The sequence below is a fragment of the Rousettus aegyptiacus genome, unplaced genomic scaffold, assembly GCF_014176215.1.
Source record: "Rousettus aegyptiacus isolate mRouAeg1 unplaced genomic scaffold, mRouAeg1.p scaffold_m13_p_13, whole genome shotgun sequence".
NCBI classification, from domain to species: domain Eukaryota; kingdom Metazoa; phylum Chordata; class Mammalia; order Chiroptera; family Pteropodidae; genus Rousettus; species Rousettus aegyptiacus.
The window spans coordinates 21,447,244-21,464,397 of NW_023416288.1; the positions used below are offsets into that span (position 1 = coordinate 21,447,244).

Here is a 17,154-nt window from a genome sequence, read left to right on the forward strand (position 1 = left end):
AAAGTTTTGTATAGATACGTATCTTGAAATCAGAAAATGGCAAAGGAAGCACAGACTTTGTGCTGAATGGTTTTAGCCAGTTTTGCAGTGTTTGTATGGCTATGAGATGGAGCAATAATCATTTTAAAAGGTAAAAAATCTTTCCTGATTTTTTTTTAATCTAAAAGGTAAAAAACCTTTTATATTAGGTGATACATATTTTCTTATAAACATCATGTGTGGGAATTATTAAACACACCTTGACCTCATTGTACAGAGAGACTTGTAGTACCTTGGCTGTTCATGCTGCCATGATGTCCGCCTATAACCAAGCAAACTGAACTCTTTGTGCATTGTAAACCTGTAAACCTACCCAGGCATCAGCCTTAGGAATCAAAGTATTGACTGAAGGCTAATTTATTAATTTGTTGTTCTTTCCTGCTATAAAGATTGTTCAACATTTGGTTAATTATTATATACGAATATATATACTCCAAAGCAGATCCACAGAGATACAAAAACATACAGAGTAAACCTTTTTAAAAAACTAATTTGAAGGACAGTTATACATATTATAGATACTTTTAATTTGGAAAAAAATTTGCCTTTAAATTGTAAGCTTTTCTAGCTTATTTGATGTATGGCTTGATTTACATTCCAGAGTAAGCCTATATAAAGCGGATACGTTTCTGGTTTAGGTTGTATGTATGTATATTATGGATGATTTATGAGATATCTATAAATTACTGTTCATAAAAATTAACTTATTTTTTTAAAATACTAACTTATTTACTTTGTAACGAAGTAGTTGATTCTATAATGTGAAACATAATAACAAAAGGTATTTCAAATAAATAGAAGACAATGCGATTTCAACAGTATGGTAAAGTTTTTTTTTATTTTTTGTTTTATTTTGTTTTTTCTTCTGTTTCTTAGGAGATACAGAAAATGAACAAAGAATGACAGCAGGAGGTAAAACTTCAGACGCAGAAGGCAGCCAGCCTTTGGAGGTAAGTGAAACTCGATGAATTCTTTTGGGGTGAAACTGAACAAGTCTCTATGACTATATATTTCTCTGAGGATAAATAGTAACTTTTATTCTTGCTATGCAGACAGGTATGTAGATACCAAGAAACAGATGACTGGCTCAAAGTCAGGGGATGACAGACAGTACAGAGAGTGACTTTCCAAGAGCTAAGCTTTTCCTTGTACTGAAAATGGAAACTTTCTGTTGAAAGAAGAGGAGCAGAGCACTCAAATGAAAACATTTGAACCTTTTTGAGTGATTAATTAATAATACATTTGAATAAATAGATAATATATGAACCTATAGAGAAAGTTTTGAAAATAATCAATTCAGAACTATATTACATTACCACTTCCAACATCACAATGCTGTCCTTGACATTGTTTAGTAGAAAGACTAAGATATTTGTCCTTTTCCACAGGGGAAAACTATTTGCTCTTTGAGGATACTTGAAAATGTCATTAAGATACTTTTGTATACTAGGTGGAAACATACTAATGTTATTTAATCACTGATATAATCATTTTTAGGATTTAGGGGAAATGTTAATTGTAAGAGTACAAGGGATATCCATGAATTTTAAAACTTTTTACATAGTGAAACACCTCTACATATTTTCTCCTTATACCACATGAGGGTATTGCTGTATACAACGGAGTGGGGTCAGGGACCTTGCCAGTTTGGTTCATCGCCGTGTCCCCAAAGCCTAGCATGAATAGTCAAAAACATTTGTTAAATGAATGAATGAATACAATCATGAATTATAAGTAGAAAGTAATATGTATTTTAAGAAAGATTTTTATTTTTATATTCATATTTTCCAATGAACAAATATTTTATAATTAAGAAAAAAACTTATTTAAAGAAGCGATGCAGGAAGAAGTTGATATAGAGGAAAAAAGAGTCATCTTGTCCATAAAAGTATATGTTCGTTTTTCACATATGCATGTGACAAATATTTATTAAGCACTGACTGTATTCAAGGTATTGTGTAAGGAACTGAGTATATAGTGGTGAAAAAAACAGATACAAGGACAAAGAAACATGTCCTGTCTATATACTGAAGCAGCTTTATCTCTTTCATGTATTCAAACAGTTAGTGGGTGCTGACCATAGCAGCGTTTTTGATAGGAAATAGAGGTTGATGATGTATTTGAAGCTTGGGAAAGAACCACCAGGAAGGTTTAGAAATCATCAACGATTATTTGAGTTTAATTGCTTAGTTCTGTGATTCACTGAATATGTCTGCAGTGCGCGATTATTTTTCAAAGTTGATTCATTGATAGAATTCCAAGATTAATTCTTAAGAAGTGTTTGAGATTATGATCCTCCTGTATTTCAGACTAGCTCATTATTGTGCTGCTTTCTAGTCTCTCCATTATACAATCAATTCTTAATCATAAAGAGTGGATTAATATACTCATGCTATAACAGATATTTGAAAAATGTCTTCTATCTGAATAGCTCTGGGCACTCAGAGGTCAGTGTTTGCTATTAGAGAGCTTACTGACGTAGCAAAAAAAGAAATTGGAAGACTGCAAATGAGACGACAGGGTTAAATCGCGGTACAAGGGAATAATAATAAAATATTGTCAGAGGCTGTGTGTGATTTGCCGCAGAAATGTCAAATAGTCATTTACCTCATCTTTAAATATTTAAAATGGAATTCATTATTCCTCTCCTTTAAAGATTTCAAAACGAAAACATCGATGCCGATTCCCCACCTTCCCTGGACCCCATTATCTACTTCAGTTAGTCAAGATGAGTCTGATCCAGCATCAAGGTTTAAAATTCTGTATAGAGGCTGATGACTCCCAAAGTATATTTCTACCTAGACCTATCCCCTGAGCTCCAGAATATATCCACTCCCTAAGTATGTTTCACTTAGAAGTTTCTAGACAGTTTGGTCTTTACTTGAACAAAGAACTTTTGATTCCTGGCCCCACCACCCTGCAGCTTCTCTCTGCCTAACCGTTCACAATCTGTTGAACATACCATCATATAGTCGTTTAGAATCAAAACTCCTGAGCTGCCTCAGGCTCCTCTCTTCCCTTCACACTCCACATCCAGTCCATCAGTAAGTCCTGTCACCTCTCTCTCTCTGCCCAGAATATCAGCACTGTTAGAACCCAAGTCTAAGTCACCACTTTCACCAGGACTCTCTGTCTCCATTCTTCTCCCATAAATCCATTCTCCACACAGCAGACAGAAATGTAAATCAGATCACATCACTTCTTGGTGTAAAATCTGCTGCTGGCTACCCAAGGTAACCAGAATAAATGATAGGCCCCTGACGCTGGGCTACCAGGAGCTCCATGTGCCCTCCAGTTTTTCTCTACACCCTTCAAACCCCATCCCTATTCCCAGCTGCCCTTCTGCCCCTTGATCCCGTTAATCTCCTTCCAATCTTAGCCTTTGCATTTGCTCTCCTTTCTTTACTGCAGCTTCATGTGGCTGCCTTCTTATTATTCAGGTCTTGGTTCAAGTGTCACTTTTCATGACTACCTCAGCTAAAATGTCCCTCACCCCCCAGTCACTGTCACATGACCCTGTTTTACTTTCTCCATCATGTTTATCACTATCTCAGATTATTTATTTATTTACTTTCTGCCTCCCCTGACTAGAATGAAAACAGACCTTGTGTTCCTAGAATAGTGTCCGGTACATAGAAGGTGCTCAGTAAATACATGTTAACTGATAATCTAGATTGCATTTAAGGTCATCATCAGCTTGCCAAGTTAAAGGCCTAAAGTTACCATTTTGACTAATTTTTCTCACCCTCTTCATCGAATCTATCAAGTCCTATTGATTCTACCTCTCAAACACTTCCAAATCTGGTTCCTTATTCTCCAACTCGGTCCTCATCTGTTCACCAGACTATTATTAGACAAGCAGTTTCTTTCCCAAATCTCTTTCTAAAAAAAGAAGAGCTAGTTTTGTTACTTCAGGCCAAAATGTCTTGAAATCTGCAGAATAAAGCCTAAACCCCAAACCCTGTTCACATGTTAGCTCCTTTGTGAACTCTTTACCCTGCTCCCTCTGACAGAGATAACCTCAAAGTCCTCTGACTACTTGTGTTATCTGGAAGGTAACCTAGCCTCTGCCACTAACAAACTGTCACACATGTAATGTGGTAGAGATGTCTTGTCAATGATTTTGGATGGATAAATAATTAGTCTTCCGCAAACACTGTTTTATGAGTTAATCTCTTAATTAAATTCTATTTTCCACCTATAAACACAGTTATTTTTTCCCACTGTATATCTTCTATTTCTTAAGAATTACCCATTAAAAAATCTGTCGATTTACATTATTGTTGGCACTCTTACAACATTAGCAAGGAAAAGTCTAATGATTTCAATTAGTTCTTTTAAAAAAGATATACATCTGATTAAGAAGTTGTAATTATTGTACCTAGCAAGAAAGATTCTCATTATTTTAATTTTTAATGGCTATACAAGAAACATCGAAATATTATTTATAATGAGAATATATTGGGTAAATTAGTATTGGTTCCATAAGGCTTCAAAATAACACTCTTCATTGCCAAAATGGAACTCACTTTTCTAAAGACCCTTTGAGTGGCTTTTTGTATGATCAAGTAGGTTTTGGGATGAATTCAGATAAATGTGTTTGTTGATTGCCTACTATTTTCAAGGAATTGTGGACATGCGGTAGAGAAGATATAGAGATATGTAAGACTCTCTGGCTCCCACTTGTAGAGCAGAAATTCTCAATCTATTTATGGATAATTAGAAAACTCTACAAGTCACTATAATATCAAGGAGAATAAGTTCCTTAAACTCTGTAAATAATAATAATAAAAAAATTTAACCAAGATTTCAGTGGAGGAAGAAATATTTTGGAAAGCCCAGAAAGATTTCAGGCATTATGTGAGTTTTGAAAATTTTTTTCTTACTATTTATACAATTAATTTTTGTATTAATGTAAAATTTTGGGAAATGAAGTCTTTCATTAAGAACATTTTAGAAATACAGAAGCATATCAAGGTATAAAAATACTTCCCACACATGAATCCCAATGACAGGTAATTAAGAGTTAAAAAATAAATGCAATGTGGTCTGTGCTATACTGTAGTTTTAATGGCAGTTAAAATATTTTGTTAAGTAGTCTGTGATATTTTTCCTTACACTTTATAGCCTAAGTATATTTCAAAACTGTTCCCTTTCCAAGCACAGCTCTCTCACCAACATCATGGAAATTCTAACATCTGGGTGAAATATAATTTGAAAAAAAGAGATCTAGTTTGGGCATCAAATTACTTAATTTTTATAGAGTTGGATTATGAGATATTTCAATACATTTACACAAAAGACTGAAAAGCAGCATATTTATTTTCATTAAGTAATCAGTGGGACTTTTTACTTTGTAAAACTGAAAATAATACAGCATTCATTCCAGAAAATTATAATTTCTCAGTATGTTTGTCTCTTCTTCACTCCCCCTCTGTGGATTGTCTCTCAATGATGAGAGAAATCAGCGGTTCCAGACCTTTGTGGCACCAGGAATCAGCTCTCCCATAAGAATCTAATGCCTGGTGATCTCAGGTGGAGCTGAGGCGGTGATGCTAGAGCTGGGGAGCAGCTGCACATATAGATGAATCTTTGCTCGCTTGCTTGTCGCTCATTTCCTGCTGTGTGGCCCAGTTCCTAACAGGCCACTGACCAGTACCAGTCCACGGCCTGGTGGTTGGGAACCCCCGACTTAAATTAATTACTACTGCTTTTACCTAGTATTCCCTATATGTATTGCCAAAATATCACCACCTAAAATAGGATAACCTAAGGAAATATTGAACTAATTTAGTCATCGAATGTACTTTCTTTCAATTTGTGCCTCAGTCTATGTCTTAAGGGCCATCGGTAACTTTTAACAGAATTCACCATGTTTTGGTGTGTAGAGTGTAAGCTCCTGTAAATCCATGTTTGGGCCTATGAAAATTAAGGTCGTTAGACTTCAGTACTTGGGGAAGAAGTTGTCATTTGTAACCAATTATCTAGTTGGAGGACTAGCCATCTCATTCTGTGCCTTTTTATCTTGTTACCTTTCTGGGTAAATTTTGGTAGTGAGCTGTAATGACACTGCGACTACTTAGTGTATTCCACTAGTCTTCCGCTCGTTACTTACAGCTCAAGGGGAGTGAACCCACAGATTCATGGGGGCTCTGGTTTTGAGTTTTTGCCATTATGACTCTTCTCTTCAGGGAATAAACATTACAAGTAAGCAAATAACTAGTTATTCTTTTATCATCTTAATTCATGAGAACTGTTTTGTATTGTGAAAACTGGAACCGTATATAGCTACTAATTTACTAGTGGATCTATTCTTATTTGGTTTTGTAGGTATCTTTTGAGAGGCATGAATATGTAAATTTCAGATTTTTAATATAATTTTTTTCCAATTTTGGTGACTACTAATTTTAACCTAATTTTAATCTAAAAGATACTTTTAGATTAAGTGTTTGTTGAACTTAAATTACTTTTATTTGCACAACAAAAATTATTTTTAAATTTGCATTTATTTTCAGTCTCCAAGACTGAGGAATATGTTTGTTTATTTAGTTCGGTGGCCTAAGATAGCAAAATACAAAAACAAGCCAATAAAAAACTCAGTGCAAAACCACAGTTCTATTTGTATATTTGTCTTGAGTGACAACTAATTCACATATGCATATGGAGCCACATATAAAATAATAATTAACAGATGGTATAGCTGCAAAGTAGGATTTATAAAGATTATTATCAGCTGGTGGTATTGAGATACTCTTGTGGTTATACTGACAGAAGACGCAAGAATTATTTATAATAATAAACTGTGACACTAATATTCCCCCAACTTCTGTTAACAAAAGTAGCTTATTGCATATTTAATATAAATTTCTTAATGAAGACCTAAAGCAGTCTTGCAGCCAATTTATACTAGGAAATTTAATAGACCACAATTGCAAAAGCAGTAATTAAGGTAGTAGCAACAACAATAAAATGTTTGCTAAAATTAAGTGCATATATGAGAATTCCTGGAAATTAAAGTGAGGATTTAGGAGTTTATTCAGGTCATTTCAAGTACATTTCTCAATCTAGTACACAGTATTTGTAATTCTTTATTTGTATATTTGTAAAAAATTGAGTTGTATGGGGAAGTCATAGTTCCATAATCTAGGGAGCAAAAGTTGATTTTTTGAAAAAGATGCGGAATGCACCTATTAATGAAACATTCATTTTTCTTTGAAAGTATTTTCGTACTTCTCTCATGTCTTTTAACAGAGCTATGGAGTCTTCATACTCTGAGGGACTAATTTCCTTTTCGTTTTTATTTCAGATAGTCATTAAAATGAAGGATGATATCTTGAGCTTTGTGAATGCCATGTGATATAGACTTTGGTTACCTCTCCTTAAAAAGGGGAGTAAGGTTATCCCATTAAAGCCTGAGTTCTGCATAGAAAAGAATTAGGGTTGCATGATGCAGGAAAAAAGAGACTGGAAGGAGTGATTTTCAGGAATAGTTTCAAGACTAGCATTCATCTAGTCAAAAATACCGAATGCCAGGATTTGAGTCTAAGAATATTTTATTTTAGTACAACATGGTCGGTAAGTTTATAAATTTAAAGTTCGGGGGTTGTAGAGATGATTATGAAGCTGTTTATTCTCACAATATATCATAGTCCAAATACAGGTATAATGAGTATTGATATTGAAGGCAATTTAAATTGGTACAACCATTTTTGGAAAGCATTTTGGCAATAAGTATCAAGAACCATAAAGACGTTAATGTACTTCGACAGTAATTCCACTTTTAGGATGCTATTCTAAGAAAATAATCTGTCAAATCCACAGAAATGACATGTGCAAAAAGATGGCAATCCCCTCAGTAGAATATTCTTCACTTTTCACAAATAAAATTTATGATAAGTTTTCAATAAAATATAAAGACTTTTGATTTCATCATTTCTGTTAAAAATATGAGGTACAAAGTTGTATATACAGTATAATTGCTGCTATGTAAAAACTATGCAGAAACAGATCATGTAGTACATGAAAACATGTATTAGGATGATAGATACGTGGGTTAAATCATTCTTTCCAGTGTTCTGGTTTTCCATTTTGTGTATAATAAGTACATTTTATATTTTAAATGATAGTATGGCTGGTACTGAGGAAGCAGTGTATTCACTCAAGGTTTTTGCTTAACAGAAGAACTGTATGGCAGTAACAACAATGGAGCAATCCGTTGAGGATGATCTTTAGGAGATGTGTTGGTACTTCCTGCCTTGGTTCATTTAGGTTAAAGATCCCTTATTTAGTTGATCACAGAGCACCATATCAGATCACGATTTGTCAAAACATCCGTCCTCTCACTCCAAGACCTTTTTAGCAGGGAGAAGAGTGAGGTGATTTTCTCACTGATCAACCTGTCATTGTCATTATATCAGTTTTAAAGCCATAGTCCCCCCATCCAAAAAGGTTATAGGTTACTGGTTTGAACATGTATTTGTCTAAAATATCTTGCTGTTTCCTTTATATCAATGATGCTGAGATTCTTAGTTTGAAGATAATTTCTCCCTTTATAATAGTTTATGAGAATACAATTTTGTCAGATGAGTGTGAGGTTCTTTGTTTTTAATCATAATATAAATCCTTTCAAATTTCTGATTTACTAGGAAATGGAACACAGTTGGATTATTGTACTGTTTATGTTATTTAAATGGTAAATTTAATTCTTTGATGTGTTTATTCTCCTATGCAAGACACTTTGGGGGGAAATTTTGTAGAGTGCATCTCTCTAAACTTTATTTTCATTTGAATTACTAGGCTATGTAATATAGTAGAAAGTATACTTTTGCTGGATTCCTCTGCTCACCAGGTATCTGATCTAGGACAAGTTGCTAAGCTTCTCTTCAACTTCAATTCTCAATGAACTAGGTTGATTAGATGCAGTTTCTGAGATCTTGTCCTTCCCAGAAATCCTGGCTGTTTACCTCTTTGAACAGTGAACTGGGATAATGCCACCAAATGCCAATCTTTATACTACTGCTTTGATGGAGGTGGGTGGCGGTGGTGGGGATCTGCCCAATAATGAAGATTTTAGGCATTTATTAATCAAGCTTTCATGCTTGTTAGGAATAAATAGTCCAACAGTCCTTGCAGGTAAAGCAAGATCTTTGCTCTTGCTTATGAAGTCTGTCTTGGGAAATGATAAATTTGGCCACTTTAAATCTATAAATTCTTGACTTTTATATTTGACAATCAGATTTGTATAGGTTGTTGATTGCTCAAGACACTGGTGAGATGAATTAACTTGAGGCAAGCTTATCAAAGTTTGTAAAGATCTTTTTTATAACTTCAGATTTGTGTGTTTTTGTTACCATTACGTCTTTGTCCGAATTTCAGTTTTGCTGGAAAAAACTGTAATTGAAAGGTCATGATTCTGGTATTTTCTGGCTTCCATTAGGGTTAACTAACACACTGAAACATAATGTTCATTCATCCTAGCCAGTAAGGCCAAACTATGTGAGGTGTATGAGAGCTGACCCTGTTTCCATCCAAAATGCACATATGGTGTGGGTAAGCCTGTAATGTGAGTTTTATGCAATGTTTCTTGCTCATGTACACAGTCTGTTGCTCAGCACCAATTATTCCTTGCCAGAAACCCGCTAACCTGCTGCTTTGTAGCTCTGCTTGATGAAGCTAGGTAGTTTAAAGTGACCACGATGATATTTTCTTAACTTTAGCAATCTTAGTTTGTTGAAGTTATATAACTTTAACGACCTACCTCATCAATTGGTTCATTGCAATTGATTGCAATTAGAATCAGAACTAGAATCTTATTACCTACTACACTGCACAGAGGTACATTCGATTCAGTACGTGTGTTTATAATATATATATTTAGAAGGAGAAACCATAATGTGGAAATAGTAGCTTTTGCTTAATGAATCTAGTTTTCTATCTCCAATTTAGAAATTGTTATTTAAAAAAACCATATGGAATTTTCTGTTTATGTTTTGGTAGTCATTTTGTTGTCATTTTTCCAGCTTTCACTTTTGTAGTTTTAAAAACCACAAAACCAGCAGGGTGAGAGGTCCATGTTGGGAGAACAACTGTTCCCTATTTCCCACACCATCTTTTTCTAATCCCCTGTTTTTTAATTAGTAGCAAATGGTCCTTATTTTTTCTTCCTTTGGATCATATTACAGTCGTAACTTCTTGCAGCTAGATATAGAGGTTGCATTATAGCATAACCATATATATGTTGTCTTCAGACAACCAGAAATTTTTTTTGGAAGAGTAAATTTCATCTGACTCTATGCAGTGAAAAAGTAACATGCAGGTACGTACTTAGTCTAATCGGCATTTTCTGAATATTCCAAAGCTTTGTACCTTAATGAGGATTCTTTTTGTGAATATGCTCATGAGACTGAACCAATATGAATACACAGAAAAAAATTACACTTAGTTACGGTCAGCTAAATTTATATAGATTGTACATTACTTTCCACACCTAGCAGGCCCCATTCATTACTATGCATCAGTTTGGTTTTTCTTTTTTTTTTTTTTCATGAACTTTTGTGTTCTTCCTGCCCTGTTCAATAATCGACATTAATTTCTACCCATTTAAGTATGTCCACTTTTGGGATGTCTTATCCTCAGGAACTTGCCTTTCACACATTGCCTTTTAAATTAATTAAATCATTATGGGTGTGATTCATAAATTTTCTCTAACATCAGTTATATAATAGAAAATGTATGTACTAGAACCTCCTAATGTAAAACTAAAAGCCATAATTTTTGAAATAGCAACCTGCATTTGCTCTGCCTTGTTTTGCCACTTGGAGAAGGAGAAAAGACTGGCGTATACTATACCTAAAAGCACAATGGTAGTGGACTGAAGTACCATTTACATAATAGTCAATAAACTGTTGCATAATCCTACTTCTCAAGTTGGTTTCAGTTGGAGAATAATTTGAAGAACATGCTGTCTATTTGTTCATCTAGATATTCTGGGATTTATTACTAGAATGAGCCAGCCCAACAGAGAGCTTTATAATTGCACCTCATTGCCTTACTCCTGCACAAATTGCCTTCCCTGAACTATGTTTCAGCTTGATTGAATAACTCTGTGAAAAACTATTGTGAGGCATATTTTATGACATTTATTATGAGGGAATTTTTTCCAAGACGTTGTCTCCTCCATTATATAGTTTCTCTTGTATGGAGTCTCACTTAGGTCTTCTGATTTCTTATTGCTTTTATAGTAACAGAAAATATTTTGTTTCTACTGTGGTGGTAATATTCCTTTTCTCATGGCCATTGTGAATTTTGTACCAAATCATTTTTTCCATTTTTCTTTGGCAGGAGGAAAGCTTAGACCCAAAATTACAGCTCAGTTCTAGTAATTATTTAGGACCCTATAGGATGTGTACCTGCATATTTAATTTTCTTATCTCATGTTCATTTACTTTTCCTGGACATGATTTTTAAAATTATGAATCACCTTTTTAGCTGCTTCAGATTCACTGAATAGAGGAGTTAAAATTTTACACATATAAGTATATTTATGTAGTACTTCTAAAGTCTATAAAATGTGCCTTTTATTTTAATTGGCTATAAAAGATATATGTAGCTCCCAATTTTAATTTTCTTTCTCTTCTCTTTCTTTAACCAATTTCCTGTTTGCCCTGAGAATACTCGCAGCTGGTACTTGTGGCCACAGCATTTACCCAGAGATTATTCATGGATTATAGACCTAACCTGACCCCCAAAGTTTGCCACAAAATAGCTCACTTTTTTATTATTTTCACATCACTCTAGTATATCAATAGTCTTTGGAAACAAATGACGTCATTCTACTTTAAGCATTCTGTTTTTAGTAGTGATATTTCCATTTTCAAAATATAGTAATTCTCCATTGCTGAAAATGTCAGATCCTAGAAAACGCAGCATTCCTACATGTGATGGTAAATTAACACTAGCAGTGAGCTACACGTTTTTTTTTTTTTCTAAATGGGAAAAAGGTTAAAAAAATCATATTTGAGAAAATTATATGGAGTTTTTTTGCTGTGAGAATGTGTGACATTGGCCACTTTAGCCACTCTCTCCCATGCCTCAGGCTCACACATTAATCTCCAGTCTAATGTGTTTTCTTCACGGTCTTGTTGACTGGAGAACACAGGTGAGAGGAGCCTCCTTTCCAGATGATCGGCTTTGTCCAGCTGCTTTCAGGCAGAAGTGTAATTCAGGCATCTGTGACTTTCACCTCTTGCCATATCAACCACTTCATGATCTCCTTCTATGCACCTTCCCCCACCCTACCCCCACCCCCCATGCTCTAGATATACTTTTTAGATAGGTTACCAGCTAGGCTTTAGATATCAGAGTGAGGATCTGGGAAAAGCAACTAATTTAGAGATACACTGTCTTGTGAGTACTGGTTCCTCACAGCAGTGAATTCATAGAACCCCTGCAGTAGCATGGATAGCTGTCAGAACATGTACTTGATCATCAGACATATTTGAAGCTTAGATTTTGGCTTAGCCATATACCAGTATGTACTTTTGATAATGTACCTAGCCTCTTAGAGTTTCATATCTTTTTGCTATAAAATGGGAATGCCACTACATACCTTGCTGGGTTACTTTAAGAATTAGAGTCAATATGTAATTTTATTACACAGTGTCTGACACATACTGGACACTTTATGAATGTCAGTTTCTTTTTAAATTGGAATTAACTTATGGTTGATGCCTTGAAAATCATGCCAAAGTACAGCTGAAAGGATTAGATTAGTTAGGAGTATGCTCAGATGAGAGTAAGGGAGACCAGAAAGGTAGTGGCTTAAATTTAGGGCTTTATTTTTCTCAGGTGATGAGAAGTCTGGTAAAAGGTGGTGGAAGCATTGTTTTAGGAGCTCAAGTATGTGAAGGCCGATGTCCCATGAGTCTTGCTCTTCCCCATAGTCGCCAGATAGCTATTGCAGCTCCATCCATCATATCTACGTTCTAGGATGTTGGAAGGAGGAAGACAGCAAAGAGAAAATAGAAGTATTTGTGTCTAGATGCTTTCAAAAAAGTCTCTAACAGACTTTTACTAACCCTATTGTGTCACATGGTTACTTGTAGTGGCAAGGGGGTCTGGGAAATCTTTTAGCTTTGTACTTTGCTGTACCCAGTAAAATCATGGTCCAAAAATAAGGAGGAAAAGGAAGATGCATATTAGATAGACTTCAAACTGCCTCTGGTATAGGTATCATCCTGTTTTGCTTTTAGAAGCTCCATTTTCCAACAATAAACATAGGAGGGTATGAGAGAAGTAGAAACACCCATTGGTGATAACCCGATTCTCTTTGTAGGTAGGAAGTCTTTGAATAGCAAAAGGGGGATGGGAAATAAAGGCTATTTACTTTATTATTATCTTATTTTGAATCTATAATAAGTTAAGCGTGGTACTGGTAGTAACTTCACATACGTTATCTCATTAATCTTTACGGATAAGATAGGCTATGTTATCTATGTATTTTATAGAAGAGACAACTAAAGCTCAAGAATATCAGTTTCCCAAGGCCACTCAACCAGTAACAGTAATAGAGCTGGAATTCAAACTTGTATCTGACATACCACAAAACTTTGCTTTGCACTGTATTGCTTTTCTGCATAACTTGCTGGAAACCTGCTATTGCACTTTGTTTTCATTTTACATAGTGCCTTGTACTAGTGGGGTCCACAGTAACTATATGTTGACTTTATTTGTGCACAGAATTAAACTGAGCATCATATAGAGCAGGGATCCCCAACTCCCAGGCCACGGACTGGTCCATGGCCTGTTAGGAACTGGACCGCACAGCAGGAGGTGAGGGTCAGGCAAGGTAGTGAAGCTTCATCTATGTTTGCAGCTGCTCCCCAGTGCTAGCATCACCACCTCAGCTCTACCTCAGATCATCAAGCATTAGATTCTTATAGGAGCACTGGTCCCTGGTGCCAAAAAGGCTGGTGACCACTGCTGTAAAGGATTGATGCTGTTGTTTGTTGAAGGTTGTACAGATGAAGCTGGGAGGGGCACCAGTGATGCTTCCCACTCAGAGGTAGTGGTACCTGCCTCTGTATTTCTGCCTGTAGAGTCATTAGCACCTAGGAACTTTCTTTAGGACCAAAGGAATGTGACAAAGCAGCAGTGACCAGTTTCAGGGAGCCAAAATCCAAAACTGAAAGCTTATAGAATAACTTGGCATGAAGACAGGTATTTCTCAAGTCAGAAGTCAGAGAATTATCTTTAACTTTTCCTCTTCCTTTACTCTAACCCAGCTGATCACCAAGTCACTCTGTTTCTCCCTCACTTATCTGACCTTTTCTCTCCCTTCCCACTGCACTTATAGTAGTTCAGTCCTCATTATCTATCTCTCACATGTACTACTGCAGAGTTTCTGAAATGACCCACTAATCTCCAGTCTTTCATTCAGTCCATTTACCCACATATCTGACCATGTCGTTGCCTACCTTGATGACATCAGGGATGCTTCAGCTCCTTATAAGATAAAATCCAATAACTTTTGGCTTATGTGCATGTCCCTTCATGATCTGGCCCTGCTTACTGCATAGACATCCAGGTCTGTTCTGCGTCATTATACAGAGTTTCTTACTATGGCATTAAGCATATTCCTGCCTCCTGGAGTTTATATGTGCAGTTCTCTCTTTTTTTTTCCTGAAGAGCTTTCTTTATCCCTTACCCCTGGTGTCGTTCACTTGGAAATTCCTACCTATTCATCCTTTAGACTTCTGTTCCTGCGGCACCTTTACATTCATATGTTCTAGCTGCTTCTATCCTGACCAGGAGCATCATGAAGTAAAATCCCGGTCGATTCAACACCGTGTACCCTGTGTCTAGCACTGCATATGGCATCTGTCAGCCACTCAATAAATGTTTAATGTTGGCTGTGTGCAGGAATGGACACTTAGAATGGCTCAAAGACAAAATAACTTGTCCAGTTCTTTAGCCCTGAAACACAGTAACTTTGGACAAGTTCCTTATTTTTTCTGGATTAATGGGAGTTATATTTGTAAAATTACTCCATCTCTCTGAATTGTAAAATTACTCCATCTCTCTGAATTGAATTATTCTTCCAGGTTCCTCCACAGTTTCTGTTAGTTCTTCAGGTTATCTTTAATCATTCTTGTTAGGCCAATGATGATTCTGGTTCCCAGATCCTGGAGAGGCTCTTACCTCTATTATATACTGTGCCTTTTCTCAACTGTTATGATTTGGATGTTCTTCCTTTATATTGACTGTTTTGACATCCATTCCTGACCGAAGACACATTTTAAATGGTGCTTTTTAAATAATTCAAAATGTTTTTTTTCTCTTATTTTTAAGTAGTGATTCCTAAATATCTTTTTGTACATGTTTTACCCCCTTTATAAGATTTTCTTGCACAAGAATTAAATTGACAAATAAGTAAACGATAAGCATATGAGATTTTCTTCAAACCATGAATATTATTGCTACTTCTTAAAATTTTGTTTCCCAATTTTTAATTTATCAAGTAATGTTTACATTCAACAGTTGTTTATGTTGTGCTATATCTGACAAGTTACAGGTAATTACTGGAGGAATGTAGGATACTTAAAAGCTGGGATTTTCTCTGTCTTATTCATTGCTGAAACCTCAGTGCCTAAAAACTATACTTATACATAATGTCAAATGAATAGCTGTGGGAAGAATGAAGGAAGGAAGGAAGGAAGGAAGGAAGGAAGGAAGGAAGGAAGGAAGGAAGGAAGGAAGGAAGGAAGGAAGTAATGAAAGCGTTTCAGTTAACCAGTGCCTGGGCAGCCAGTACAATAGAGAACTTGCAAGTCCGAAGTCAATGAAAGAGAATTTCATTACTTATACACCATATCTTACAAAGACCCTGCAGAATTCACACTTGTGCAAAAGTGAATCAGATCAGGGAGAGGGGTGCTATTTTTAGTTGGATAACTCTCCATGGGTGTTACTTGTTTATCTTTTTTATACCTCTACCTATTGTCTATTGGCTTAGAGAACCAAAACCAGTGTTCTTTGTTTTCACCTTAAATAGTTGTAGTTTTGCTCTGAAAGAAAAATGGATTCAGATTCTGGTATAAGGTTATTTAGTCACCAAAAGAACTGATGAATAACTTTATATTTGCATTTTTATCACTGCTTAACTAAATCTTGATTAGCCTGTTTCTTATCCAAGTGCATTTTCGAACTATCAGATCACTTAATTTATTTCAATAAATATTTCTCGATCACCTATTTTGGGCAAAGTTCTATTAAACATGATTCTTCACGTCTGAAAATTTCTGGGCTGTTACTCTGTTGAAGATTAGTGATTAAAAAAATAGTGATTCTAAAACCTCATCATTGCAAGATTATACAAGACAGTTGACCATCACTAAACTCCAGGGCCGGATGCTATAACTCTTTCATAAGAGGTAATCGTCACTCAAGCAACTTTTGGGGTATCACAATTCCTAGTCAAGTTAAAATCCAAAGTTGAAATTAAAATTTTCTAACAATAAATTAGAGGGAGGAAAAAAACTACCATTCATTTTTTAAAAATATCTTTTAAATTTTGAATATTCAAATTTGAGGATTTTACTGATACCTCTCTCTCACTTATTTTCCTACTAATGATTATCCCTGCTTCAGCTCTTTAAAATGGTTTGTTGGGTTGCACTCTGGCATGCACACCCTGAAGCTGTCTTCTGTGGTTTCATAAGGACCAGGGAGCTTGTTAGCATGGACTTTAGTGTATTTTGGTACTAATTTGTTTTTTGTTACTCTTTTCTTGAGTTTTTGGAACTCTTTTCATGAGGAAACTCCATTATTCTTACCAATTAGTCATAAAGCAGTTTGGATTTAGGAATTACATAATTTACTACTTTGGGACAACTATGTTATCCAAATAGCAAATAATAAAGCTGTGAATATTTTACTGAATCTGAAGTGATGATGTGATTTATAATTTAAATCCTCGAGAAAAACTAAAACTCCTGAAATTTGGGGTAGGATGAGAAATGTAGACAGGGGAAAAAGTAGGTAGTTTAATATATAAATACTTGTTATTAATGAAAATTAAGCATGGTCTTCTTAGGATTCAATCCTTGTTTTTAGTGG

The 17,154-nt window shown here is 35.3% G+C and overlaps 1 protein-coding gene across 6 annotated transcripts in view; it reads left to right on the forward strand.

Annotated features, from left to right (window-relative positions):
* UMAD1 (UBAP1-MVB12-associated (UMA) domain containing 1) overlaps nucleotides 1–17,154 on the forward strand; it is a 198,192-nt gene that overhangs the window by 127,799 nt on the left and 53,239 nt on the right. For all 6 annotated transcript variants that reach the window (XM_036231080.1, XM_036231078.1, XM_036231079.1 and 3 more), the window contains one exon: nucleotides 916–989. In XM_036231080.1, coding sequence (XP_036086973.1) covers nucleotides 916–989 — 74 coding nt within the window. The remainder of the gene's footprint in view (nucleotides 1–915; nucleotides 990–17,154) is intronic.